The sequence below is a fragment of the Poromitra crassiceps genome (assembly GCF_964638095.1).
Source record: "Poromitra crassiceps genome assembly, chromosome: 21".
Classification (NCBI taxonomy): domain Eukaryota; kingdom Metazoa; phylum Chordata; class Actinopteri; order Beryciformes; family Melamphaidae; genus Poromitra; species Poromitra crassiceps.
The window spans coordinates 27,476,056-27,502,715 of record NC_139638.1 but is presented as its reverse complement, the minus strand read 5'-3'; the positions used below and the strand labels follow the sequence as shown (position 1 = coordinate 27,502,715).

Genomic DNA, 26,660 nt, shown 5'->3' with positions numbered 1-26,660 from the left:
CCCCTCCCCCCCAAACAGGCGCCGCCCCGACCAGAGGAGGCGCTAGTGCAGCAGCGACCAAGACTCATTCCCCATCGGCTTCCCACGTGCAGACACAGCCAAATTGTGGACGTAGGAACGTCTGACCAAGCCTGAAGTACCGCTACCGGGAATCGAACCTGGGTCTCCGCGGTGGTGGGCGAGTGCTTTCAGCTCTACACTACCCAGACACACCAAGGGATTTTTTAAGGCATGTCTGAAACAAACCCTATGAGGTATATAAATGGAAATTAAGATCCTTAATATGTTCTTTCTATGGAAAAAGTGACAAATTAACTATTTGACAGATATACTGTATATATATATCCTATATAGCTTAAGACAATTACTGCACTACTAATGAGGAGTAAGCGAAAGCTATAATTATTATTTTTTCTGAGAGAGCTATAATAATCATAACAATTCCCCTCAGTCCCAAATATAAAAACTATTGCACATTACCACCTTCTCATATGGCATAGGAAAATGATGTGACATTTAATTTCCAAAATCAATGATCTCTCTGCAGCCTACTCATAACATTCTCATATTGCCCTGCTGGAACATTTCAGATTGATTTGATATGACGCAATGTGTTTTTACCGCCCCCGCCCCCCCCATACACAAACATACTCTCTCTTTCTCTCTCTTTCTCTCTCTCTCTCTCTCTCTCTCTCTCCCTCTCTCTCGGGTTTCTCAGAGAAAACTCATTGATTTCCCATGTCCTTGCACTGAACTTTTCAAAAGGTGACAGGCAGCCCATCTCGCTGCTCGCTGGCAAAGGCAATCACAATTCCACCACAGGGACATCTAGCACGCTGTCAGCCTCCCTTACGCTAAAGCTTCAAAGAGGTGAAAAATGCATTTTAGGATGCAAAACACCAAACAGCCAGAGAGCGTCCGCGCCGCCACAAAATATTTCATTACCCCGACACACGAACAGATCAAATGACAAATGGGGCTTCTTTCCTCTGCCTCCGCCCTATGTAACATGATGAGGTGGCTAAGCACTCGCAGTGCCTGGAGGCATTTTTCAAAATAAAATACAAAAAAAAAACCCTGAAGTAACTGGAGAAGTTGGTGTATCCTTTAATGTCTCGGGCTGTTTCTCTATGCCTGTCAACATGCATCTGTGGCGTGTTACATGTGTTTGATGTGCGGACAGCAGAGCTAATGTAAGCAGCACCTGACACAGTACACCTCGGCTTCACCTCGTCCATTACCCACACACCCAGGTATCCGTCAGCACCTGTCACAATGTGTGTGTAAGCCATACTGATGGACTACATATGGACTGTTCTCATGGTGTGTGTGTGTGTGTGTGTGTGTGTGGAGTCAGGAGCGGTCCAGGTGGAGGTGCACATAATAGTAGTAAGTAGATATTAGGGGTGGGAATCACCAGATGCCCACGATACGATACTAAAACGATACTTGAGTCACGATATGATAGTATTGCGATATTGCGATATGTTGAATATTGCGATATTTCGATATATTGTCTAACTCCTTTTCCTACCTTTTCCTTGACCTCACCGGAAGTAAAACATGCAGTGTTTTTTTGTTTTGTTTTGTTTTGTTTAATGTAGGCTACATTATTAAGCTTCTCTGGACTCAATACGCCACTGCAGGCACGGACTGCAACATCGGGTGCTTCGGGCAGATGCCCGGTGGCCTGACATGGCATGGCCTGCAATCTTTTTTTTTTATCTTTTTTTATATCGATACTTGCATCCAAATATCGATACAATATCGTCAGGCAAAATATCGCGATACTATGGTGTATCGATTCCCCCCCCTAGTAGATATACAGTAGTATTATATTTCAATGATCTTGGACAGTTTAATCAGTATTTGTGAAAGGTTAACAACACTCTCCTGAAGCTAGAAACAAATATCATACTGATCACTAATTAATTAATTAATTAATTAATTAAACTCACACTGAAACGCCATTTTGAGGCCTCCCAACGTCCGTAACTGGACGTCTTTCTTAAAATAAGATGTTGGGGCAGGACATAATGTGCGGAAGGATCATTCAAAAGTGGCCAATAGTAAATAGTATAATCAATAGTTACACATGGTAACTCTAGTTCTATGATCACAGTGTTCAAACAGTGGTCTAATTGGCGTATAGCCACTTGTCCAGTTGCCTCAGTTCACTCGTTTGCATGCACTTACTCAGCCAATCAGGAGGAGCCTACACAACTCTATGCCTGTATAAGGCAAGCATACAGTACCTCTAATCTGGAGCTAATCGGGGTTCTACAGAGGAAGTGATCCTGAAATCTGTAGTTCCTCGAATGGCCACTTGAGGCTGGACCCAAAAGGGAGTCATTCCCGTTCACCCTCATGTTAAACGCCCCACTTTCTAATAGGGCTGCTCGATAAATCGATTTTGAATCGTAATCAAATTAATTAGTTAGGACGATGTTAAAAAAATTAAAATCGTCAAATCGATTTACACTTTAACTAGGGTAATTACGTTACGGCGGGGCGGCTCTCTCTCATGTACGCGTGCTGCTACTCGTCCCTTCTCCCCGCTGTAAAGTCTCTCTGGAGGCTGTGACTACTGGCTACTAAATACAGCAGCGCAAATGAACTTATTTCAACACCTCCAAAAAGCACAGAGCACTGAGCAGCGTGTTGCACAGCGGGCTGTACAAGATAACGATTGCCACAACACACACACGCGCACACGAACACAGACGTAAACAACATGTGAAGCCACCGAGTACTGATAGATTCTGCTTCTGCTTCATAACGTTATGTTACCAGCCTCAGCTGACTCATCCTGTCTGAATTTCATCCTAACTGCTATCGCAGTTCCCTGCATACCTGTTGTGACTTTGTGTTATTCTAGTACAGATATAACTCAGCACGGGTGGTCGCTTAGCTCTAGAGACACACACGCTACAGGCAAGAGTCATCGAACCAAGAGTACCCCTCCAACAGAGCACCGAGTGAGTCAAATCCACCAGTGTCAAGTGACTGCAGGTTAGCAAGCAACAGCCAGGAAGTTAGGCCTAGCAGCGGCAAGCTAAAACAGGAAGTTGGGTTGTTCTGCCTTCAGAGTAAAAGCGTAAATTCTCACTCATGAAAAAAAGAGAAAAAAAGAGCTCTGCAGGGCAACAAAATGTTTAGAGAAGTATAATAGTATAAAAAAATCGAAATCGAAAATCGAGTTTTGAGAGAAAAAATTGTCAATTTTATTTTTAGGCAAAATCGAACAGCCCTACTTTCTAACAGTGATTAAGCCTGTTTACACAATGGACCAAAACACCCTTTTGACCTATACAGCTAGTTTACCCTTTCATAACAACTGTACAGGGCTTGAATTTTTATATAACTTGCCCGTTTTGAGCAAAATAGACAATAGAAAAAAAAAACGGTAGGCTGCTCATGCTCAGGACCAGTCTCATGCTCCAGTCATGACCAGTCTCATGCTCAGGACCAGTCTTATCAGTGTTCCAACATTGTAAGACACCATCATCATCACTATAAGTCCTCCTCGTCCTCATCACAGGTTCTGTGTCCCAGAGGTGAGCAGAGCCTCTATCTGACGCATCCAAAAGATCCAATCTGACGAACGGGGCATCGTGTCAAGCATGACGCCACTGTGCAAATCTCCTCTCCTCCACTGAATAATGCTATTGACACTGCTGTGCTGCTGCTGCTGCATGTAGAATGCATGTAGCCACTGGAGTGTCTCTGCCCACTGACACATAAGCTGGTGAAATGCCATCAAAAAGCCAGTGAGCAAGGCACATCTTCTGACAGGGGCTTGCCGGCCACCCTGTCCCCATGACACCACCACACAGGCCAGGCTACTGTCTCTGTGTATCTGTATGCTGCTCCACACTGCATGCCAATACATGCTCTGACACACAAGCCCTCTTTCCAAGGCAACGCGCGAGGTCAGTTCATTTGAATAACACATTTCATACGCAGCAGAGGCCATTCAAATGTAAAATAGATTAAAAAAAAAAGAGAGAGAAAAGAGCATAGAGAAATCAAAAGAATAAGAAATATTAGAAAGCAAAATAATAAACAAGGTCACAAATACGGTCACAGTGCAGAATTATTAGCAGCAAAATCAAGGAAAATAAAAAGATATTTTCACCCCCTAAAAGAAACCTAGATGCAATTTCGGATTTACAGCAACTTCCTAGATGAAACCTATGGGGAGAAGGGTACAATGCAACCAGCTGGATTGTTATGGACCTAAAAGAACTTTTGATGCTCTTAGAGGGAAAGCACAGGGTTTGTGCCCAAATCCCCTCTCAGCACCAGTAAACAACAGATCACTCTGCCCCATCGATGCCAGCAGCGTCCTCAAAGCCACTTCCTGCTCTGCTGCGGCAGAAGAAGAAGATCACACTGGAAAGTGGAGAACGTGCCAGTTCCCTCTACAACCGCTGGACCACAGTAGAGCTGCTGTACTGGCTGCAGCCGGGAGGGAGGTGGACTAAAAAGGAGACCTGCCGGCAGGCTTCAGTCTCAGCTGGGCCGGCTGTTCCAGGATGGCAGCAGGGTTTCCCCCCTCAAACAAACTGGTTCTACGCCTTCATCCACTGGCCTAGAAGGCAGCAGGAATGGGTCCTCTGTGAGACCTCGCTATAGACAGCCAAAGTCCTGCTTCAGCACTGTACCAGAGGTTTTCATCCGCCATTTATTTTCCCATAGGCATTTCGTAAAATGCTTATAAAAAATAGTTTTACTGGTTCAAACCAAACGGTTCAGATATATTTAGAAACAGGAGAGATCGCATAACATTTCACTCCGACCAAAACGTAAAAACATTCGGGTTTAAAGAAAATATTTTTTTCTATGTTGTTTTTTAACGTTTTGGTCCAAGTGAAATGTTCTATGGTCTCTCCCGATTCTAAATATAGCTGAACCGTTTGGTTTGACCAAGTAAAACAAGTATAAGCGTATAGTATAAGCATTTTACAAAATGTCTATGGGGAAATAAATTGCGGAAGAAAATCTCTGGTACAGTGCTGAAGCAGGAAGTGACGTTCACTTTGCCTCTCTACTGTACACTCAACACCTGAGCCTACATGTACTGTATGTGGCTGGTGGAGTGGGGACTTGTCTCTTGTGCAAAGAGATGCAGGTTTAAAGGGAGGGGCAGAGAGAAAGGATTGCTCAAAAGTCTATGATGGTTTTATTGGTTCATTTAATTGAAAAAGTATTTTTTTCATTTCATTGTGACTTAAAGAGATGGAGCACTGTACATAATGAGGTTTAATACCCAAAAGAGGTTTTTCACTTTATTGTCAAGCTCTGTATTGATCGTCTCTGAGCATAACACCCATATATCCAGCATTCACTGATCTATAAAGTGTTTCTGATCTTCTCACAGATTACTGCCTGGTTTCTCTCGTTTCTGGTATAGTGAGAGATTTGTCAATGTCCAAAATGCCACACTGACCTTCCTGAAGATCAAAGGAATCACATGATGTGAGCTTTGTGTGAAGGTGGACTTAGGTTTTGGGCTGAGAACATCATCTAAAGCCCATTATGAGTGAATGAGAAGTAGCCCCTTTGGGATGTAGAGAGAATGGCTGATGGATTACTTCCTCTACATGTCAGGCTATACTCAAGAGAGGTGTTAATCCTTTCATTATGTGAGTCTGCACACACATACACACACACGCACACGCACACACACACACACACAGACACTCACTCGCACACACACACACACACACTCACTCGCACACAGGCGGTCCTGAATGCTGCTGTTCTATACCAGAGGCAGAGCTGATAAAGCACCTGATCAAGGAGAGCTACTCAGTGGATAAAAACGGAGAGCTCCAATCAACAAATACAAGAATCAAACAGACCACTAATTACTTTTACAAAGACTTCTACAAAGACAGAATATGCAGGAAGTAGCTTATTTCTCTTCCACCAATCAGAACTCATCTATTCTTTCATTACGCTATCTGTGACTTCTGTGCAAACAAAAGTTTTAGGTAAATACTTGTACTTTGTTAGCAAACTAACCTTGTTCAGGGTAATGTGGAGGAAGTGTTTGGATTTGTTTGATCGGTATTTAGTTTGAATTGTTGCAGGTTGATTGTGTGTGTGTGTGTGTGTGTGTGTGTGTGTGTGTGTGTGTGTGTGTGTGTGTGTGTGTGTGTGTGTGTGTATGTGTGTGTGCGCGTGTGTGTGTGTGTGCGTGTGCGTGTGTGTGTGTGTGTATGTTGTAAGGTGTCTGTGCCCAGTTGCACAAAACACCTTAGGTTAAGATTTCCCTTAGAGTCAGAGTTAAGCTGCACAAAACACCCTTAAATCTTGTGCACAGTTTTCCTTAAAATGTTTAACCTTATGGAGAAGATTTAAGGGTGTTTTGTGCAGCTGATTCTATTTTATGGACACCTTAACTCTGACTCTAAGGGAAATCTTAACCTAAGGTGCTTTGTGCAACTGGACACAGTGGTCTTTAAAGTTGTATTGTCACTGCATGTTGTGTATAAGAAAAAAATTACAATAAACATATTGGTAAAAAAAAAACCTTGTTCAGGGTAAACAGTACGGACATTCTAATAAGCATATCTTCTTCAGCTATTTTCAGATTTCAATGTATGACACATCATTTGATGTCACATGAACCTGTCACATACTATATGAACATGCGCTGAAAACACACACAGGTGAAAACAGCCCCTCCCAGCCCGTGCGTGTTATGGTACCTGAGTTGGGCACGATGAGGTGTCCCCCCTGAGAGTTGAAGGAGCCCAGGGCGGTGCAGGACGGGTCTCTGGTCCGGAGCAACGTCTGGGTCTGGGTGCGCCGGCCCATGGTGCTGTCGCTGTTGTCCAGGAGGCAGTGGGGCAGCTTAGGGGACAGCTTGGAGGAGAAGTCCCCTCCGAGGTCATCCTGTGGGGTGACCAGGCCTGAGGAGTTGTACACCTTGATCTTCAGGTTGGGAAGCGGGTCCAACAGAGGTGAGTTGGTCATGGGGATCTTGTCGGCCACGTCGTGGAGGGCGTAGACAGGCCCGCGGTACAGGGCTGCCGCTGAGGTCAGGTCAGGGGGTGCTGTGAGGAGGTCTGCTGGAGGAGACAAGGACATTAGTTAAGAACAATAAGAGGGGAAGAGTAGTGATCATCATAGGCTCAACATTCCAACTATGAATGTGGAGAAGTTTCTGTGGAGAACCAACTTGAACCCACAATAACCCCCGGGGATATACAGTCAGGGCTCCAGAGTGCGCCTATTTACCCGCATTTTACCACCTTAAAATCTGCCAGTGCGCCTAAATATTTTTATAACACGCACCAGTGCACCTTGGAATTTATAGCCTCTTTCTCTCTCTCTCTCTCTCTCTCTCTCTCGTGCCACAGTGTGCCGTGCTGTCAATCTCTCCCCCCTCGTCAGGCACACACACAGGGAAATACAAAAATAAAACGTTTTTCAATTGCTTCTGAGTGCTTTAGACTTGTGCAGAATGGTTTTACTTAGAAAATCGGACTGGAAGTCGTATCGTTCTTGTTGCTAGCGGAACACAGGACAGTCGGCAGCTAGCCAGCATCCAGTTTCCTGGCGTGACTGGCCAGACTCACTTGTACCGGCCCGGAATCGGAGTCACAAACCGATGGACTTAAAATGGGTCAGATGGTGGTTGTACCAAATCTACGGCTTCAGCAGATGATGTTCTGGCTAACGTTAGGCTGGCTAGCATGACAATGACATCTTGGCAATTAATGTTATCATCGCTAATGTTAGCATCCCGTTAGCATCCCTATGAAGCAAAGTCAGGGAATAACGTTACCCAACATGTAATTCAAGATCGCTAAAATGTGTTGTTGACAATATGACTATGCTGTCTGTTAATGTTAGACCATCTAAGAGCAGCTATCTGCTACGGTTTTTCACTGTCTACAGTGCACAGAGCGATTATCATTTCACAGCACACTCATTACACAATGTTAGGCAAACTACAGATGACTAATAATATATAATAATAAATAAATGGTTAATGATAATTTAATGACAACAATAGCCAATGAGCTGCATTGAGTCATTCTGGTAAGAAATTCATAGTGCATGAGAACGGTACTTTAATTGGATTAAACAAAATTGTAATGTATCAGAGATGAATCATTGTGTCCTTAAATGTGCTCCTAACTTTTTTTTAATTTAGGAGCATAATGTAAGGTGATAATCACATCACAAACACCCAGTTCATAAATGCTGCAATACTTCAAATGCAAAGGCTTCCATCAATGGACCATAGGCTCAATCCCCATTGTTGGTGAGAGTGACTTAACCTAGATTTATTTACATGAAGATCTTTGAGCATATCATTTAATAAATTGGCAATATGTATCCAAAATTACAAAGAAGGTAACGCATAAAATGCATTATTGCGGTGCCAAAAGGCGCGGTGAAAAATGTGGGTGCAGCTAAATGATGTGCTGGTGCACCTAAATTCAGCACCTAGTGTAAAAAGTGAGTCTGGAGCGCTGACAATGTTGGCAGCAATCAGCAAGACGACTGCCTCACTCTGCTAATTTGCAGTGAGCTGTGTTTGTCATTGATATGGAGGAAAAGTCCACTCCAGCAGCGTGAAATAGCACTCAGTGAGAGAACTTCGAGGCTCCGCTGTGATTGACGAGCAGCAGATGGCATCGCTATTCGCTAACACTCAGTTTAGCCAACAGGCACAAGGATGAATGACCAATCGCCGGGCTGAGTGGGCGGAACAAGGCCAGTGGGGGAGATGCCTGTCCTCACACTGCCTCTCCTCCTCCTCTGCTCTCCAACAGTACAACACTTCTACATGACACAAATATCAATGAAAGTCGGCTGATTTAAGTCACATACTGTAAGCAGTCGTTGTTCAGCTTATGGTAGGAATATTTTATTATAGTGCAATACCCGTAGTGCTGTGTTTATTATCCCTCCATGCACCACCCTGTGGGCGCTTCCCCCCCACAACCACACTGCACTCAGGGCAGGTCCCCCTAAGCGCACTCCCCAAGTTTGAAGTCGATCCGACAAACGGTTCTGCACCACCGCCCTTGGACACTCCTTTAAATCAGTTTTGGTGGAGCACGAAGGCCTTCATCCCTTGTGTTAGCGGTAGGGAGTGGACCTGGTTGAGGCGATGTCTGCCCAGCGCTTGGCGGATCTGGATCCGACACATGTGGGCCAGGCTGCGGGGACATCTCTTGGCCTCCAGTAAAACCCTGGTCACCTCGTGATCTACATAATCCCCCAGCTCTGCGTGCTCAAAGGTCACCAGGGCCGGGTCTGCACCGTGGTCCAGGAGCAGGTGGACGAAGGCGGTGCTGCACGCAAATCTCAGCGACTCATCCAGCAGGAAAGAAGCCACCTCACGGGTCAGAACGGTAGCCTGGAGCAGCAGGTGGAAGGAGTCCAGCTGGTGCAAGGCGACGCTGATGTAGAGAGGACACTGTGCGAGCTGATCGCCGTCCATGTCTTCTGTTGGGTCGGCCCCGGCTTCCAGGAGGATCCGGACGCAGTCCAGGTGACCGAAGCCCACGGCATGGTAGAGAGGCTTGCCGTCTATGGCCGCTAGGTCTACCTGGGCTCCCTGAGCGATCAGGTAGGCCACACAGGCAGCGTGACCCTGCGTGGCCGCGTCCCCCAGAGCGGTGTACCCACCGTCGTAGTCATTGATCCGCCTTCTGAAGTAGTCTTCCTGCAGCAGGGTCCTCAGTTTGTCCAGGTCTCCTCTCCAGGCCGCATTGTGGAGCTGCCTGTAGTCATGCTCTACTCTAGCAGCCATTCCTTCAGTGTGTGTCTCAAACAGGCTTTATGAAGAGACAGATTGTTCAAGTGACATCACTGGACATCACTCATTGATGACATCACAATTGTTCAAGTGACATCACTGATGACATCACTGATGAAATCACTCACTGATGACATCACTATCGCTCGAGTGACATCACATCACTGATGACGTCACAATTAACATGTCATCGTGTGGCGAGTACCCGAAGCACAACATGTATTTTGGCGCCGTGAGATGTGTGTTTTGGCGGATTTTTAACAGCTGTACCATTAGCCTCCATTCTATGACGATACGAACTAACGTCACGACTGTAGCTCACTGTAAACTGAGCGGACAGTGCTGGTAAGGCATGGTGTATCTTGGTTATGTGGGGGGGGGGGATGTGGCAAATGAGCTAAACTCCCGAAAAAGTGGAGTATCCCTTTAAACACAGCATTTGTGTTAGTTACCCTTCCAGTTCAAGTCCTTCTCGAAATGGACACCCAGATATTTGTAAGATGGGACTATTTCATATGGGGCTAACTCGTCGTGTGTTGTTGGTCCAACAAACTTCAGTGGAGATTCAACTGACATGAGGCTGAGTAAAAGAGGGAACTACTCCTTTAATGCTTCAATGATTAGCAATAATGAACACTCTCCAGAAGAACGATCCATTTCCTTCGTCAACAAAATGAAGACCATGAGAATATGATACCATGTGATCGTGATTTGAATGTTATTCCCCGGCTTCTGAAGGCTCGTTTGCGCTAATACTGTCTCAGCAGCGCAAACACCTTTAGAGATTATTATCTCATATCTCATATGAATTCCTCATCATGTCCCAATATAAAATCTTGCTCTTGCTATCGCTCTCATTGTGTTATAATAGTGTTTTTAATTTGTTTGTTGGGAGTGTTGTTGTTGTTGTTGTTGTTGTTGTGCGTTCATGAGCAGAGCCAGCGTTATTAATGTCAGTCCATTTGGCTTTGATGTGAAGGTGTATTTGAAGACTGCTGCGTCGTTAATTAGATTTCCGAGCCTATGGTGTTCTTATAATTATCGCTGTTGCACATTTTGTGTTGTGACGAGCGGCCATTATGATTAGTATTATCATTATCATTAGTAGGAGCAGTAATAGTGGTAGTACAGTCGTGGTGGTACATCATTCATAGTGTTTTTGGGGGGATGTGTTGTGTGCTGGATGCTGGTAGATGCATTTGATGTGTGCGAGGTCTGTCTGAGAGCCACAGGAACAAAACACATTTGATGGAGTATTTGTCTCTATCTTTTAAGTAGCAGCTGGATATTTGCTAGCATAGAAGTTGTTTGTGGAAGCTACCCGCCGTCCGTCTCAATTCTCTTTTCAAATTTCACCTCCCCATCTCTGCCGTTATCTCCTTTTTCCCCGTTTCCCTCTACTATCTCAACCGACACCGCTGCCTGACTGACTATTTGCAGCCCAATTACTCTGTTCCATCACCCTCCCTTCCGTCTTTGAGTCCAGCTCACATCATCCACCTGTCCTCACGCCTCCAGTCCGTGTTTTACGTCCTGCCTCCGCAGCCCAAATCTAATTACTGGTGAATCTGCCCCATAGAGAGAGGCTTTATTATTGCTGCTGCATAGATTGGCCTCCCATTACAACAACAAGTGTTTTAATAGTTTCGTCACCTCGCCCACACACACACACACACACACCCACACACACACACACACACACACACACACACACACACGCGGGCGCGCGTCCCGGCGGCCATCTGCCCCTCTCTCTCTCACCAGTTGCCTGCTCGTCTGCAGTCAAAAGGGCACATTTACATTCACATCATCAGTGAAACGCGGGCGTTGCCGCGGTAGCCGAGTCAAACATATCTCACCGGGTTCATCATGCCATCATGGGCTACTTACTGATGCCAGGCTTTGCCCATGCTTCACAACACCTGCGGCTGTGCCATCGCGTGATGCACGTGACACTCCAATACCTCTCACACACACAGAGAAGCATATGTATGCATATGTGAGTATGTAACAAGAACTAAAACACACACACACGTATGTACATGCATGCACGCACGCACACGCACACGCACGCACACACACACAGGCACACACACAATAGCAGTTCCACTGGCTGTCGGCAGTCTAGTTTAATAATATTGTCCATGTTAACTAGTTGTTAATGTATGTTACATTACATTACATTAACTTAAGGTAAACCTTAAGTAAGTAATGACCTTGAGTAGGCTGTAAGCCCCAGAGGCTAATGACCTTGAGTAGGCTATAAGCCCCAGAGGCTAATGACCTTGAGTAGGCTATAAGCCCCAGAGGCTAATGACCTTGAGTAGGCTATAAGCCCCAGAGGCTAATGATTTTGAGTAGGCTATAAGCCCCAGAGGCTAATGACCTTGAGTAGGCTATAAGCCCCAGAGGCTAATGACCTTGAGTAGGCTATAAGCCCCAGAGGCTAATGACCTTGAGTAGGCTATAAGCCCCAGAGGCTAATGACCTTGAGTAGGCTATAAGCCCCAGAGGCTAATGACCTTGAGTAGGCTATAAGCCCCAGAGGCTAATGACCTTGAGGAGGCTATAAGCCCCAGAGGCTAATGACCTTGAGTAGGCTATAAGCCCCAGAGGCTAATGATTTTGAGTAGGCTATAAGCCCCAGAGGCTAATGACCTTGAGGAGGCTATATGCCCCAGACTGTATGTCTTGTTCCACACTGTGCCACAACAACACTAAAATAATGTGTGCATTAATAAGAGAATAAAAGCTGATGTTGAAAAGTAATGTAAAAGTAACTTTCCTTAGTAACTAATTACTTTCATGAGGCAAGTCATTTGTAAAGTAATTAAATTACTTTTTGAGAGAAGTAACTAGTAACTGTAACTTATCACAAATGTTCAGTAACTTGCCCAACACTGATCAGCACACACACACACCTTTGCGAGCAGTCTTGATGCTGACTGGCTGGAAGCCTCCATTCAGGGCCGAGGAATCCATGATGTCAGAGTCAAAGTCGCGGTGGTTCTTCCTGTAGATGAAGAGCGCCACGACCACGGAGATGACCAGGCACATGATCACGGCTATGACGATGCCCACATACAGCGCCACGTCATCGGTACTGGGCGCCACTGGAAGGGGAGGAGGGGAGGAGGGAGGAGGGGAGGAGAAAGAGAAGAAAAAATAAGATCTCTTAAGATCTCGATGTGCAGCAGGTGCGCTGTGATGCAGACATTATCAGCAGACTAATATCCTGCTTTAAGATTGAGCTGGATATTAATAACAAAAAAAAAACACATTTATTGGGAAATGAATACATATACACTATGTCCCCGAAGTAACATGTGTCAAATAGTGTGGGTGTTAAATAGTGTGGGTGTTGATGAAATGACAATGTAATGCGCGGCTTAATTGTTTAATTAAACATGATAATTGTGCACACAATACTGAGGCTTCTGAAGGTCACAAATGTTAATTATTTAATTGCCGGGCCCATTTATAGTCACATCATCACTGACAAGCATCCGTTGCCAGGGCAGCTGAGTCAAAGCTGTCTCACTCAGTTAATGCTGCCAGTTGCTAATGCTAACCTGTGCCAATGCTTCACATCACAGCTTTGCCATATGCGCACGCATGCACATGCACACATACACACACGCACGCACGCACACACACACACGCACGCACACACACACACACGCACACACGCACACACACACACACACACACACACGATAACCAGTTTGTTGGTCGATGTAACAATATTATTGTCATTACCAGCCGCCACTGTAGGGCTGCTATTGTTTTCACTGTCTGTGTGTGAGTGAGTGTGTGTGTGTGTGTGTGTGTGTGTGTGTGTGTGTGTGGAATGGGGGGGGCGTCCATCAAGGCAAAATGTGGTCCTGGCGACACGTATTGTAGCGGGAACTGCCACAGAAGCCATTTTGAGTAGTTTGCCAGGTGTTTATATCCCTGTCTGTGTCTGTGGACAGATTTTGCGAATAACCGTGGAAAATGCTGTCACAGGTATGTCAAAATGAAGACCGAGTTCGAAAATGGGTGTGAACCCACTAACCCACCCACCCACCACGCACGCACGCACGCACGCACCCACACACACACACACACGCACACAGTATCTGACATCTATCACCAGCCATGTATGGCATGATTGGCTGTGCCTGAGGGAGCGAAGCCGGATTGGGCATATGTGTCCTGGTCGCTGCACTAGCGCCCCCTCTGGTCGGGCGGGGCGCCTGTTCGGGGGGGAAGGGAACAGGTGGGAATAGCGTGATCCTCCCATGTGCTACGTCCTGCCGGTGAAACTCCCTTGTCAGGTGAAAAGAAGTGGCTGCTGGCAACTGCGCATGTGGTCGGAGGAAGCATGGTGCTAGTCTCGGCTCTCCCCAGATCGGCAGAGGGTGGAGCAGCGACTGGGGCAGCAGGGGGAATTGTCCAAGTACAATAGACTACTTGCACAACTCCACTACTTCCTGAAATGAGTAGGGCATTTTGGGCTGTTTCTCAATACCAAGAATGCATTCTTGTTCTTGGGTTCTTGGGGAGAACGTTCTTGATAGTCGTTCTTGGAAGAATGAACTTGCTAGGTCACAAGCACACACGACGCTGTTGGCAGTTTGAGATGATGCGTTCTTGAGGGTATTGCGCAATACCAGCGCAGAGGCCGCCTGCAGTACTACACAAATAAAAAGCTCAGCTGATGTAGATGCAGCCAATTGTGCTCTGGAACTTTTTGCCATTTTTCGCCATAAATGTTTCGTAAAGTGGCACTTATTGAAACCTACTACCCTGCTTGTAGGCATCAAAAGTCATCAGAAATTAATTTAGTGATGAAATAAAACTTTAAATTGTAAAAAACTTTCCGGAGCTTATGGCGACTTCTCTGCTGCCTTCTGCCTCTGCTTATGCCGAAATGCATGCTGGGATATCTGCCTTGCCAAGTTGACACAAGTCACCAACCAGAGCATCCTCGGTAAAGTGGGCGTGTCGAGAACACATCCGGGAATTTTAAGCGTTCTTGGCGAAATGTGAACTTTGTATTGGAACAGTGCTTGGGCTGCGACTGATGACGTTTCACAGGGACACAAGAACGCAAGAACACACAAGAACGCTTATTGAGAAACGGCCTTGGTTTCCTGTCCTACACTATTGGATGAACTGATTAATGTCAGGTGTGCCTGACTGCTGCAGTCACGACAGTGATCAGGCACACCTGACATGAATCAGTTCATCCAATAGACCAAATCACCGTGACGTCACCATGTAAACAAATTTACTTCCGGGTACCACTTGGGGAAGGCGGCAGGTTTAAATGTGCGTGTTGTCAAATAAATGCTGTCAAACCCTCTCGCTGTTTTCGGCCGACTACTTTCAATTTAAATGGTTAAACGGTTGGTAAACATGCTTGTCCGACGTATCTAGCCTTTCTTCTGTGTTTGTTTTATGTAGTGTTAGCTAGCTAATAACGTTTGTTTGTCTGTCAAACTCGCTGTTTTTTTGCAGACTCGTGAGAAGAGCCTGGTGACGCGAGGTTATTACAGACAGAGCTACTGACGCCAAGTTAATTTAATTTAGCTTCAAGTCTACTCTGGTCTGGTCCAACAGGTAAATTAGCTAGTCTGGTCTCCACTAACGTTAGTGAAAGTGTTGTTATGAATGATATTAAACAACAACACAACACGGACGAACCATTTTTGTCTTCTTTGTCTGTTTTTGTCTTCAACACGTCAGTTTGTGCCGTCCACCGCCATTATAATGTGTGGACCTCAGGGGTACCCGGAAGTAAATGTAAACATCCCGCTGATTTGGTCTATAGTGTAGGACAGGAAACCAAGATGCCCTACTCATTTCAGGAAGTAGTGGAGTTGTGCAAGTAGTCTATTGGGGAGAAGAATGGTAAAAAATATAATAATAATAATATATATATATTTTTTTATAATAACAGTGACACACAAAGTCACACATTGATATCTGTTGCTAGACGACATTGTGCATTGTGTGTGTGTGTGTGTGTGTGTGTGTGTGTGTGTGTGTGTGTGTGTGTGTGTGTGTGTGTGTGTGTGGAGCGGGCTGTATAACATGCATGACGACAACAAACAAACAAACAAACAAACTGTGCTCCACTGTGCAACTAAAGGGTGCTGCAGTGCGACCCAATGACACATAGTCCTAACAAGCAGGCGCCCGAGCCAGATCAAACATCTTGTATGGTGATATATCATCTTCAAATTACAGTCCAATGTGATGGAGTATTCCTCTGCCTCCCACATATCTGCCTTTGTTCTCGAGACACTGCAAGATAGCATCTAGAAATAGCTTCTACCGCTCAGCTTCTCTTTCATCTCTGTCCAGTTTCCAGCTGGACCAGGAGATTAGTAGGCCCGGCATGGAGGTGATGGCTGTAAGAAACTGAGACTGGGACAGGCACTCATTACGCAATCAGAACCTTTTTGATGGATATGTCTATTGAAGCAGTCGGCGCTCTGTGCTGTTTTTGCTAAAGAATGCCCTTCACTGTCACCCAGCTGACAAATGGAGGGAAAAAACCTTCTTTAGGTATTTAAATGCCACGGGCAAAAAGTGTCATTATGCCATTTAGTGACTTGACTGTGTCTGTGTGTGCATGTTGCGTGTGCACCACCGCGTACTGCTCAATGTATGTGTGCATAGTACACACAACATGTGTGGACACCAGAGATGCTCACAAGTCATTTTTTTGCAAGTCTAAGTCAAGTCTCAAGTCTTTGGTCACAAGTCCAAGTCAAGTCACAAGTCTTTGGTCACAAGTCCATGTCAAGTCTCAAGTCTTGGGTCACAAGTCCATGTCAAGTCTCAAGTCTTTGGTCACAAGTCCATGTCAAGTCTCAAGTCTTTGGTCACAAGTCTAAGTCAAGTCTCAAGTCTTTGGTCACAAGTCCAAGTCAAGTCTCAAGTCTTTGGTCACAAGTCCAAGTCAAGTCTCAAGTCGTTGGTCACAAGTCCAAGTCAAGCCTCAAGTCTTTGGTCACAAGTCCAAGTCAAGTCTCAAGTCTTTGGTCACAAGTCCAAGTCAAGTCTCAAGTCTTTGGTCACAAGTCCAAGTCAAGTCTCAAGTCTTTGGTCACAAGTCCAAGTCAAGTCTCAAGTCTTTGGTCACAAGTCCAAGTCAAGTCTCAAGTCTTTGGTCACAAGTCCAAGTCAAGTCTCAAGTCTTTGGTCACAAGTCCAAGTCAAGTCTCAAGTCTTTGGTCACAAGTCCAAGTCAAGTCTCAAGTCTTTGGTCACAAGTCCAAGTCAAGTCTCAAGTCTTTGGTCACAAGTCCAAGTCAAGTCTCAAGTCTCTTATGGATGAGCGTTCTATCATCTGTTTCGTGCCATCCAGTCTGCTTAGAACACTGCATAGCTCAAACTAAGGAGTTCAAAGCATGTACTGTATTATCCTCACTCCTTTATCTATTAGCATACATTATCAGCATTGATTGGATGACATCAGTATAGATTTCCTTAATGTTAATGCACCAATTTTTTTTAATAAAAAATAAAGATTGTTCACAAGTCCCAAAACTCAAGTCCAAGTCAAGTCCCAAGTCTTTGAGGACGAGTCTCAAGTCAAGTCTCTGTGAGTGAGACAGTGCGACTCAAGTCCAAGTCCCAAGTCCAAGTCCCCATCTCTGGTGGACACATAGGAAAAGCCCAATAACAAAGCAAATAAATACACAATTGAAATGTATAGATGATAAATGTGTTTTGATAAGATATATCTCATTTGATTATGCAAATACCAGCGGCGCTGCACCAGTAGGTGGCAGCAGCAGCCATAGTAGAGCCATTCACCACAGTGTCAGGGTCTGTCTGCATGATGGCTGGGGGGGTTTGAGGTAAATTGGCCTCATGTCTATGTGATACAGATGGCACTCAGTCTGGCTCTCCTGTGTTCCCGTGCAGAAATGAGAATGCGATGAATAGAAGGAATAAACGCGGAAGAGAGGAGTGAACTTGTGTGACAACTGAACTACCGCTACAGAAATTAAGCTCTGTCATTTTGATCACATTATAATATACTGTGGCGGTGAAGGAGCATCGTTTCCTGTTTCATATAAATAAAGCATAGTTAATTAAACGTCATGTTGTCATTAACATTTAGTTCATTGGTTTAATTTAGTTAGTGGATTCAAATACATTACAGTGTAATTCATGGTGTTACAGAATCACTGTTGAAATGAAACAGCCTTCAGCAGCTGTTCAGAAAACTGAACAATGGTCTGAAATAGTTTGACGGGGTTACGATGTGACAGTATGACCACCATGAAGGAAGGGAGGGAGGCCACATCTGATGTAACAGTGTCGGCATTTCAACCCCAATCAGTCCCCAGAAAGAGGCGTGGCCTGAGCCTCTCTCCCAGGCTTAACACAGACATCACATTAAAGGGGCGGGTCCTGTACAGTCTATATGTTAGGCCTGTAACCCCTCCTCCAGCACAGACATGGCAGGGAGCCAATGATGAAAGGGTGAAAATGTCATTTCAGTGCCGAGCTCCCCTGCACTTATTTAACACCATTTCCCCAGGCTCACAGTCCAACAATCTACCATGCACACTTTGATGATGACGGCAGCGGCGACCTGCTAAGTGTCGGCATTAAAACGTATCACTTAGATTAATACGTCCCTTTGATGAGCAATTGTCAGGAAAAGGGGAAAAGTACAAGTGATGGAAATGAAAGGGATTGTTGAACACTCTCCATTCTCTGGGTGCAGGCAGACATTTAGAGGGACAGAGGGAGAGAGAGATACAGAGAGAGAGAGAGAGAGAGAGAGAGAACTATTGAGAGATATACAGAATGAAAGACAGAGTGGTTTAACGTCTCCAGCAGACGACGGGGCGTCTGAGCCGCTGTTCCCTTTGGGCGAGGCAGAGGGAGTTAGTGAGGATCAACAGGGTAACGGGCAGAGCCAGCATGGCTGTGGACAGGCAGCTGGCCAGAGAGAGGACAGAACACCAATCACAATGAAAAGCAAGTAGGGCTGGGCAATATACTGTATAGAAAATGATATGGATATCTTGATATGAGAGTAGATATTGTCATATGTAATATCGTGATATAACATAAGCATTTTCCTGCTTTTCTGCATTACAGGAAAAAAAGTTATTCAATTTTGGGATCAAGTTTTAGCCCACTTAGCAGAAAATACAGAGATATATTGTGTATCACCATTCAGCCTAAAAATACCAATAAATGATTTTTGGTCAATATCGCCCAGCCCTAAAAGGAAGCTCCCTGAGGAGGCTGTGTGTTAGGACACACCCTGAGGAGGCTGTGTGTTAGGACACACCCTGAGGAGGCTGTGTGTTAGGAAGCACCCTGAGGAGGCTGTGTGTTAGGACACATCCTGAGGAGGCTGTGTGTTAGGAAGCATCCTGAGGAGGCTGTGTGTTAGGACACACCCTGAGGAGGCTGTGTGTTAGGACACACCCTGAGGAGGCTGTGTGTTAGGAAGCATCCTGAGGAGGCTGTGTGTTAGGAAGCTCCCTGAGGAGGCTGTGTGTTAGGACACACCCTGAGGAGGCTGTGTGTTAGGACACACCCTGAGGAGGCTGTGTGTTAGGAAGCATCCTGAGGAGGCTGTGTGTTAGGACACACCCTGAGGAGGCTGTGTGTTAGGACACACCCTGAGGAGGCTGTGTGTTAGGACACACCCTGAGGAGGCTGTGTTAGGACACACCCTGAGGAGGCTGTGTGTTAGGACACACCCTGAGGAGGCTGTGTGTTAGGACACACCCTGAGGAGGATGTGTGTTAGGACACACCCTGAGGAGGCTGTGTGTTAGGAAGCACCCTGAGGAGGCTGTGTGTTAGGACACATCCTGAGGAGGCTGTGTGTTAGGACACACCCTGAGGAGGCTGTGTGTTAGGACACACCCTGAGGAGGATGTGTGTTAGGACACACCCTGAGGAGGCTGTGTGTTAGGAAGCACCCTGAGGAGGCTGTGTGTTAGGACACATCCTGAGGAGGCTGTGTGTTAGGACACACCCTGAGGAGGCTGTGTGTTAGGAAGCACCCTGAGGAGGCTGTGTGTTAGGACACACCCTGAGGAGGCCGTGTGTTAGGACACACCCTGAGGAGGCTGTGTGTTTGGGAAAAACGGAAAGGCCAATGGCAAATATGTTTTTCATAATGCAATGTCCATTAATAGATTTGTTCATTCATTTTTGGTTTTTCAATGCAAAACACCACTTATGTAAAGTTGATAGTTGCAAAAACGCAATGTTTCCAAAATGTCTGGAGCATCTGCACTATGATTTTCTTCTAATGCGGAGGAGGATACTGCAATATGAAACAGTATTTACAAATTCTGTAAACACCTTATGCAAATCCTACCAATTAAGCCCTTTGCTACATGTATAACAGAAAGAAAAGATCAGACAGACAGAGGCATGACACTGAATATGAAAACAATGTAAAAACAAACAACAACAGAAAGCAACAAAAAACAAAACAATAACTCACATGGACTTCCCAAATCACTCTTGTCTTTGGGCTCAGAGGACTTCTGATATAAGGAACCTTGAGGGGAGGAAGGGATGGTCGATAGGAGAGAGAGAGAGAGAGAGAGAGAGAGGGGGAGGGAGGGAGGGGGGAGACGAAGGGAGAGTGATGAGGAAAATCAAATTGAAAGCCGACAGGAAAAACAAACTGAACAAATGAGACAGCAACAAAGTCATGAGTAGGAGTGATGACACGGGGAAGTGATCTCTCTTGATTCCCGCCCCTCCTCCTCTCCTCCTCCTCTCTCTCTAGCTCTGTGTAGCGAGCATGGAGACGGATGAGAAGAGACGGAGGAACATGGAGGTCCTGTAAGGGAGTGCTGTGATCCATCAGCTGGGCTTAGGTGCTCGAGCACTGGGGAGGTTCAGGCTGGTAGGTGAGGGGGGGTGGTGGAGGTGGAGATGATCAAGTCTCCAGCAGCACCCAGCAGCCTGGTGGCACGAGGTGGAGGGTGCTGCTCACGATGAAGGGACGATTATGCTAGGAGAGTATAGCAGGTGGAGGAAGGTTGATGGACAGAGATTTAGAGGAGAAATCCTGTCACGTAGATGGCGCTGTTGGCCCAAAACTGGCGGATTTTGTTGCTTCAGGTCAGGGCTGTAGTGGTTAAACTATACATCTCTGGGGATGAGACTAGATCCTAGATCGAGACTAGATCCTGAGGTGAGAGGTCAAGGGACTCCTTTGAAAATGCCCATGTCAGATTTTCCCTTGCCAAAATGTAGCCGCCTGACTTTAGAGCGTTATTTAGCCCTGTTCGCCACAAGCTAGCATTGACATGGTTATGTGTTCTAGTTTCATATGATATGTCCATCTTTTTAAAAAAAATGAGCCTGCCAGGGCCGAGGATGTCCGCAAAAAAAAAAAAAAAAAAAAAAAAAAATTGCTATTATAAAAATGTGAGTACGCAATGTTGTATTTAAAAAAAGTATGTAAATGGCATTTGCGTGCATTTGGTTTAACCCCGCCCACTACAGCCCATGCCTCGGATGTGGCCACTCCCAGGCTATGTGTAGAAGTGAAGAGTACACCGAGGAGCAGTTAACAAACACATTCACACACACACACACACACACACGCACACACGCACACACGCACACACACACACACGCACACACACACACACACACGCACGCACGCACGCACACACCCACGCACACGATGAGGGTTGTAGTAGGGGAGAGCACACACAATATTCCGTCACCGTGGGACATCCATAAACAACTAGCTAAACAATGAAGTCCTTCTGGAGGGGGGAGAGAGCCATGGGCAGACAAGTGGGGCGACAGGAAAATCAATGGCGTGATAGATGGTGCTGGTGCATACATGTAATCAGGCCGGTGGAGGCAGGTTCTGCAGCAGGGGAGGGGAGGGGAGGGGAGGGGAGGGGACTGTCAGGGTCAGACCTAACTGATGGCCCATTTCAACCCATCCCAGAGACTTTATATTCATGCTGAGTGGGTCTACAGTACCAGCGCCGCTGTAAAGGCATCCTGTCATGGGCGGAGCTCTAAAGGAAACCAATGGCATCAGGTCTCCGAGACTACAGGGACTATTCTTTACACATGGCACAGAGCTGGGGAGGGAGGGAGGGAGGGAGGGAGGGAGAGGGAGAGAGGGAGGGAGGGAGGGAGAGGGAGAGAGGGAGGGAGAGAGGGAGGGGGAGGTCCTGCTACAGGAAATCATTGTCTGTGTTTCAGCCATTTATCAGCAAACTGCTGCTCCCCTGAATATGGCAGCTTTCCAACCACAGGAAATAATTATGTTGTCTCAAGATTAATCTCGTCATTTGAATATCTTATATACATAAGCTTTGTTACCAAAAAACTGCTGTTTAGCAGCTTTCTGAGTGTTTCTCTGCTAATTAGCGGTGAGTCTGTGTTCACTCAAAATGGTGATTATACGCCAAAAAGGATTTGTTCGGATATGATCAAATTTTTCCAACCAAAGAATTGAGGGGGAGGAAGAAGAAGAAGAAGAAGAAGGAGAAGAAAGAGCGATTTGACCTTGCTGGAGTATTTGCTACCCTTTCTGTAGATCGATATGTCAAGAAAATGTCATGTCTGAGAGGCGAGTTACCAGAGGCTTGGAAAACAACATCAGGATGAAGGAAGACAGCCAGGCCACAGAGGGAGCACAAGACACAGATGTAGACAGGTCGACCTCAAAGAACAGTGGCATGTCTAGGGTGTCCAATTCCATACAGCATATGACCCACCAAAAAAAGCAATCACAACCATATATCAATATATTTCATCCTGTACTGTTTTCACTGAGGTGTCTCATAAATTAACAAACCTCCATCTAATATCGCTTTTCTCTTAACTTGTAATTGATTTTCTTCTAGTCCTTTTAATGGCTGATAGATCTGTTTTTGAGATGCAAAATGTATCCAATTATGGACACTTACTTTTGTCTGCTGCTGCCAACTAGTCAATAATGCACCAATTTAAATAAATAAAATTAAAAGAAAATCACTTAGTTACTGTATACATAAAAAAAATAAAAAAATAACTGTCACAAAAAAGTGGGATTTAACCCCTCCCGCTTCTTGTTTGTGACTAAGTTCACAACTTAGCGTTTTATGCTTAAATGTGGATAGATATTTATGAAATTGGATACCTAGCTTCTGAAATAACTTTGAATGTGTCACTTAGCGTTCCATTGAGAACGCCGTATATAAAAAATGCTGGTAAACCCCGGAAATTAGGCGAGTGACGAGTATCCGGAATTGGATACGGTGTGCAGCGGAATTGGATAGAATTCCGTTACTCAGAAGTGTTAGAGGAGGGGGGAGGGGCAGCGCTATCTCAACAGGCAGAGTGCAACCTCTCTACATCAATCTGCAGGTGCTTAACGTTGTTAAATCCAACCCCCCCGAACTCTCTGTCAAGACTAAATGTGATAAACAAGCTACAAAGCATATTATCACACAACTCCTTCCTTTCTGACTGGGGGTTTCCAGTTGTGTTTTCACAATGCAAAGCGATGGCGAGTCAGTCGAGCATCGCAACCTCGACTTCTGACTCCGGTCGTATCAAATTCCTTCGCCGCATTTCTGCGATGGAGTTACAATTGTAACGTTTTAAATAAATTCAAACAACGGAAAATAAGATCAAGGCTGCAATGGAATCCACAGACAGGTGTTTGCTCAGGACCCGGCGCTGCACTGAGGCAGGAGATCAGTGGTCCGAGGCAAGTTCGGATTGCACACAGCTTCCATTCCCAATCATATTTGCCATAACGTGAGCTTTTAGATAATGGGCTGGTTCTCCTAAATGCTCGTGGAAACGGTCATTAGCATTCACATAAGTGGCTTCACCCTCTTAGCTTCCACGAAAAATCAATCCCTGAAATGATGCTAAATCTATATCATTATGGCTTTATATGCTCTGCAAACTGACCATCAATCTAACCCAGGACTAATGCTTCTGAGATGGGTTGGGCCGTGTGCGCGCGCGCGTGTGTGTGTGTGCGTGTGTGTGTGTGTGTGTGTGTGTAGGGGGGAGGGTGGATTAGGGTTTGTGGGGGGAGGGGTCTGTCTTAAATATTCTCTTAGATTACTCCCTGATGTTTCTGGACACCACACACATAACTTACACAAATGTAAGTATAAAATCAGCTAATGCATGTTCCTGGCTCTGCACTCTGAGCGTTTTTTTAAGTCCTACTTCCAGTCAGCCCTCAGAAAGTATGGACGTAGTTGGGCTGATCTCTAGAGTGTAACCGCATCATGACGTCTTTTTGGATGCCAACCCAGAAGTTAGCATCGCGCTGGGTTCCCTCGTCTGCAAAGTCAATGGGATTTCTGTGTTTGGGGATTTTGGTGAGACGCCTGAAATAAGGTCTGTGGTGAACAAACGTTTATGAAACTGAGACCTTTGTGTTCAGCAAGATCATCTTCACAAATAAACACCATATGATTTTTGAAGCGTATGCGATCGCAAAAATTACAATCGCCAGAAAACGCTTCAAAAAGTCCTAAAAATGATGTTCATTTGTGAAGATTATCTCGCTAAACGCACAGGTCTCAGTTTCATAAACTTCTGTTAACCACAGACATTATTTCAGGCATCTAACCAAAACCCCCGTACGAAAAAAAAAACGCGATTTCAGACGGCAGCCCGTCTTTATTGTCACACGAACACACTACAACACATGCATGCGGCCACAACACACACTCATGCTGACGGTGGCCGGTGAAATATGTCCTCTGCATTTGACCCATTCAGGCTTGTCCTTTCCTCCAGGGGGCAGGCCAGGAGCAGTGGTCGCTATTTCTTTCCAGCGCCCGGGGACCTTCATTGGACCATCATTGGACCAACTTCAGATGTTGTCGTCACTGGTCGGATGACGATCTTCTGCATGTTTTTAGTGGGGGGTTATGTACGGAGGAACCCCCTGGGGGGTACGGGGAGAACATGCAAACTCCACACAGAAAGGCCCTTTCGACGAGATAGCCCACCTGGGCAGTAGGCACTGAAGATATGGGGGGGTCACAACTCCAGCGCCCACAGCGTCCCAGGTGGGAATCGAACCCAGGACCTTCGAGCTGTGAGGCGACAGCGCTTACCACTGCGCCACCGTACCCCACTGAAAATCCCGTATGAGGGAAGCAGGCGATGCTAACTTCCGGGTTTTAGGACTCATTCCTGCGGCACTTTATTGGTATAGGGTTACATCAGCCAGGGTCCATACCGTGATGTCATCAGGACCACATGGTACATCATATCCATACCGTGATGTCATCAGGACCCCATGGTGCATCATATCAATAGACCCTTTTCACGGGGGCCATTTTGTGTCAAAAAGGCAGTAATGAGGGTTTCCAAATTCCAATCATGGAAGTTGGAAACCCTCATTAGTGTTTTGCTTGCACCTGTGTTTACCCTGCCTTTTCGACACAAAATGGCCCCCGTGAAAAGGGTCTATAGCACACTGCAGGTAGCTCTGTTTCCAGCCACACGGTGCAGCAGCAGCAGATCTCTGGCTCACACGTTAATGCCGGCCAGCTGTATCAGATTCATGACATCGTGCGTTATATATTAGTGTCACAGTCGCCATCTGCAGGAGGTTACGTGCATGACGGAGGCATCTGTGTGACACTGTGTGGGCCCTAACACCCTTAAATGCTTTTATTAGAGACTCACTTCATTAAGCCAAACAACTCTGCATTTAACTGGGTTACCGTGCGCTCGCTCGGCTCGCTGCAGCTGTCAAGATGAAGTTTAGAGTAGGGAAAAAAAGTCTTTAACACTACAATGAGCACACAGACTCACAGACACACACGCACACACACACACACACACAGTACACTCACACAGGCAAACACACACACACACACACACTACACTCACATACTGTAGATCAGATAACTGCAGCATGGTTCCACTCTGTGTGAATGTATTGTAGGGGAGAGGGGGCAGGGTTGTTGGCTGAACTGAACTGTGTGGGCATTTTTGTTTTTCTTTGTTGGAAGAAAGAGAGAAGCAGAAAGTAAAATTCTCTGCCTGCAGGAAAATATCTGCTCACAACACAAACTAGCTTTGGCCGTTTTTTTGCTGTTTGGGAGGAAAAACAATGAAGTGAATGGAGGGGATAGTGATGTTACTACAAAGGAACGTGTCCAGTTAGAAATGTGCTCAGAGTCAAAAGACTTGATGCACAAACACACGTCATCACGTATAACTGCCAGCTCAGGAATAGGAGCATGCCTCCACTCGTGCCACTTTTGTGGCCTGAGTTTTCCTCCTATTTGGACCTATGGAATCCAGTGTTTTTTAAATTAGAGTAGCAATCAGGAGCAGCCTGGTAATTATGACCCCTTATTTAAAGTACATTATAATCACTTATCATTATTTTAAATATAACTCCTGGATGCCTCGGCTGTGACAAGGATAATTACTTGGAGTACTTCCCCGGTGTGGCCATTTCCTCCTTTTTTTCAACCTATACTTACAGACTATATTTGTGCCAGAGCTGACACACAGCAAATGATATGCATCGCTTCCTGTTTTTCTCTCTCTTTTTGTTCAATAGTTATTTTTTAAATCGATTTTTTTCCTCACCTGATTTTTCTCCCATTTAACCCCCAATTCCTCCTGCTGTCCGGGTCGTTGCTCCACCCCTTCTGCCGATCTGGGGAGAGCCGTAGAGTAGCACATTCTTCCTCCAATACATGTGCACTGGCGAGCCACTTCTTTTCACCTGACAGTGAGGGGATTCGCCCGGCAGCACTAGGAGGATCATCCTATATTAACCCCAGTTCACCTCCCCCTGAAGAGACGCCCCGACCGACCAGAGGAGGTCACTAGTGCAGCGACCAGGACTCATATCCCACTGG

At 45.7% G+C, this 26,660-nt stretch overlaps 1 protein-coding gene across 1 annotated transcript in view; it reads right to left on the bottom strand.

Annotated features, from left to right (window-relative positions):
* Positions 1-26,660, bottom strand: part of unc5cb (unc-5 netrin receptor Cb) — a gene marked incomplete at its 5' end in the record, with an annotated part of 103,904 nt that overhangs the window by 16,150 nt on the left and 61,094 nt on the right. The window contains 3 exons of the mRNA XM_083657406.1: positions 6,720-7,082; positions 12,712-12,903; positions 20,279-20,335. Of these exons, the coding sequence (XP_083513532.1) occupies positions 6,720-7,082; positions 12,712-12,903; positions 20,279-20,335 (612 nt within the window). The remainder of the gene's footprint in view (positions 1-6,719; positions 7,083-12,711; positions 12,904-20,278; positions 20,336-26,660) is intronic.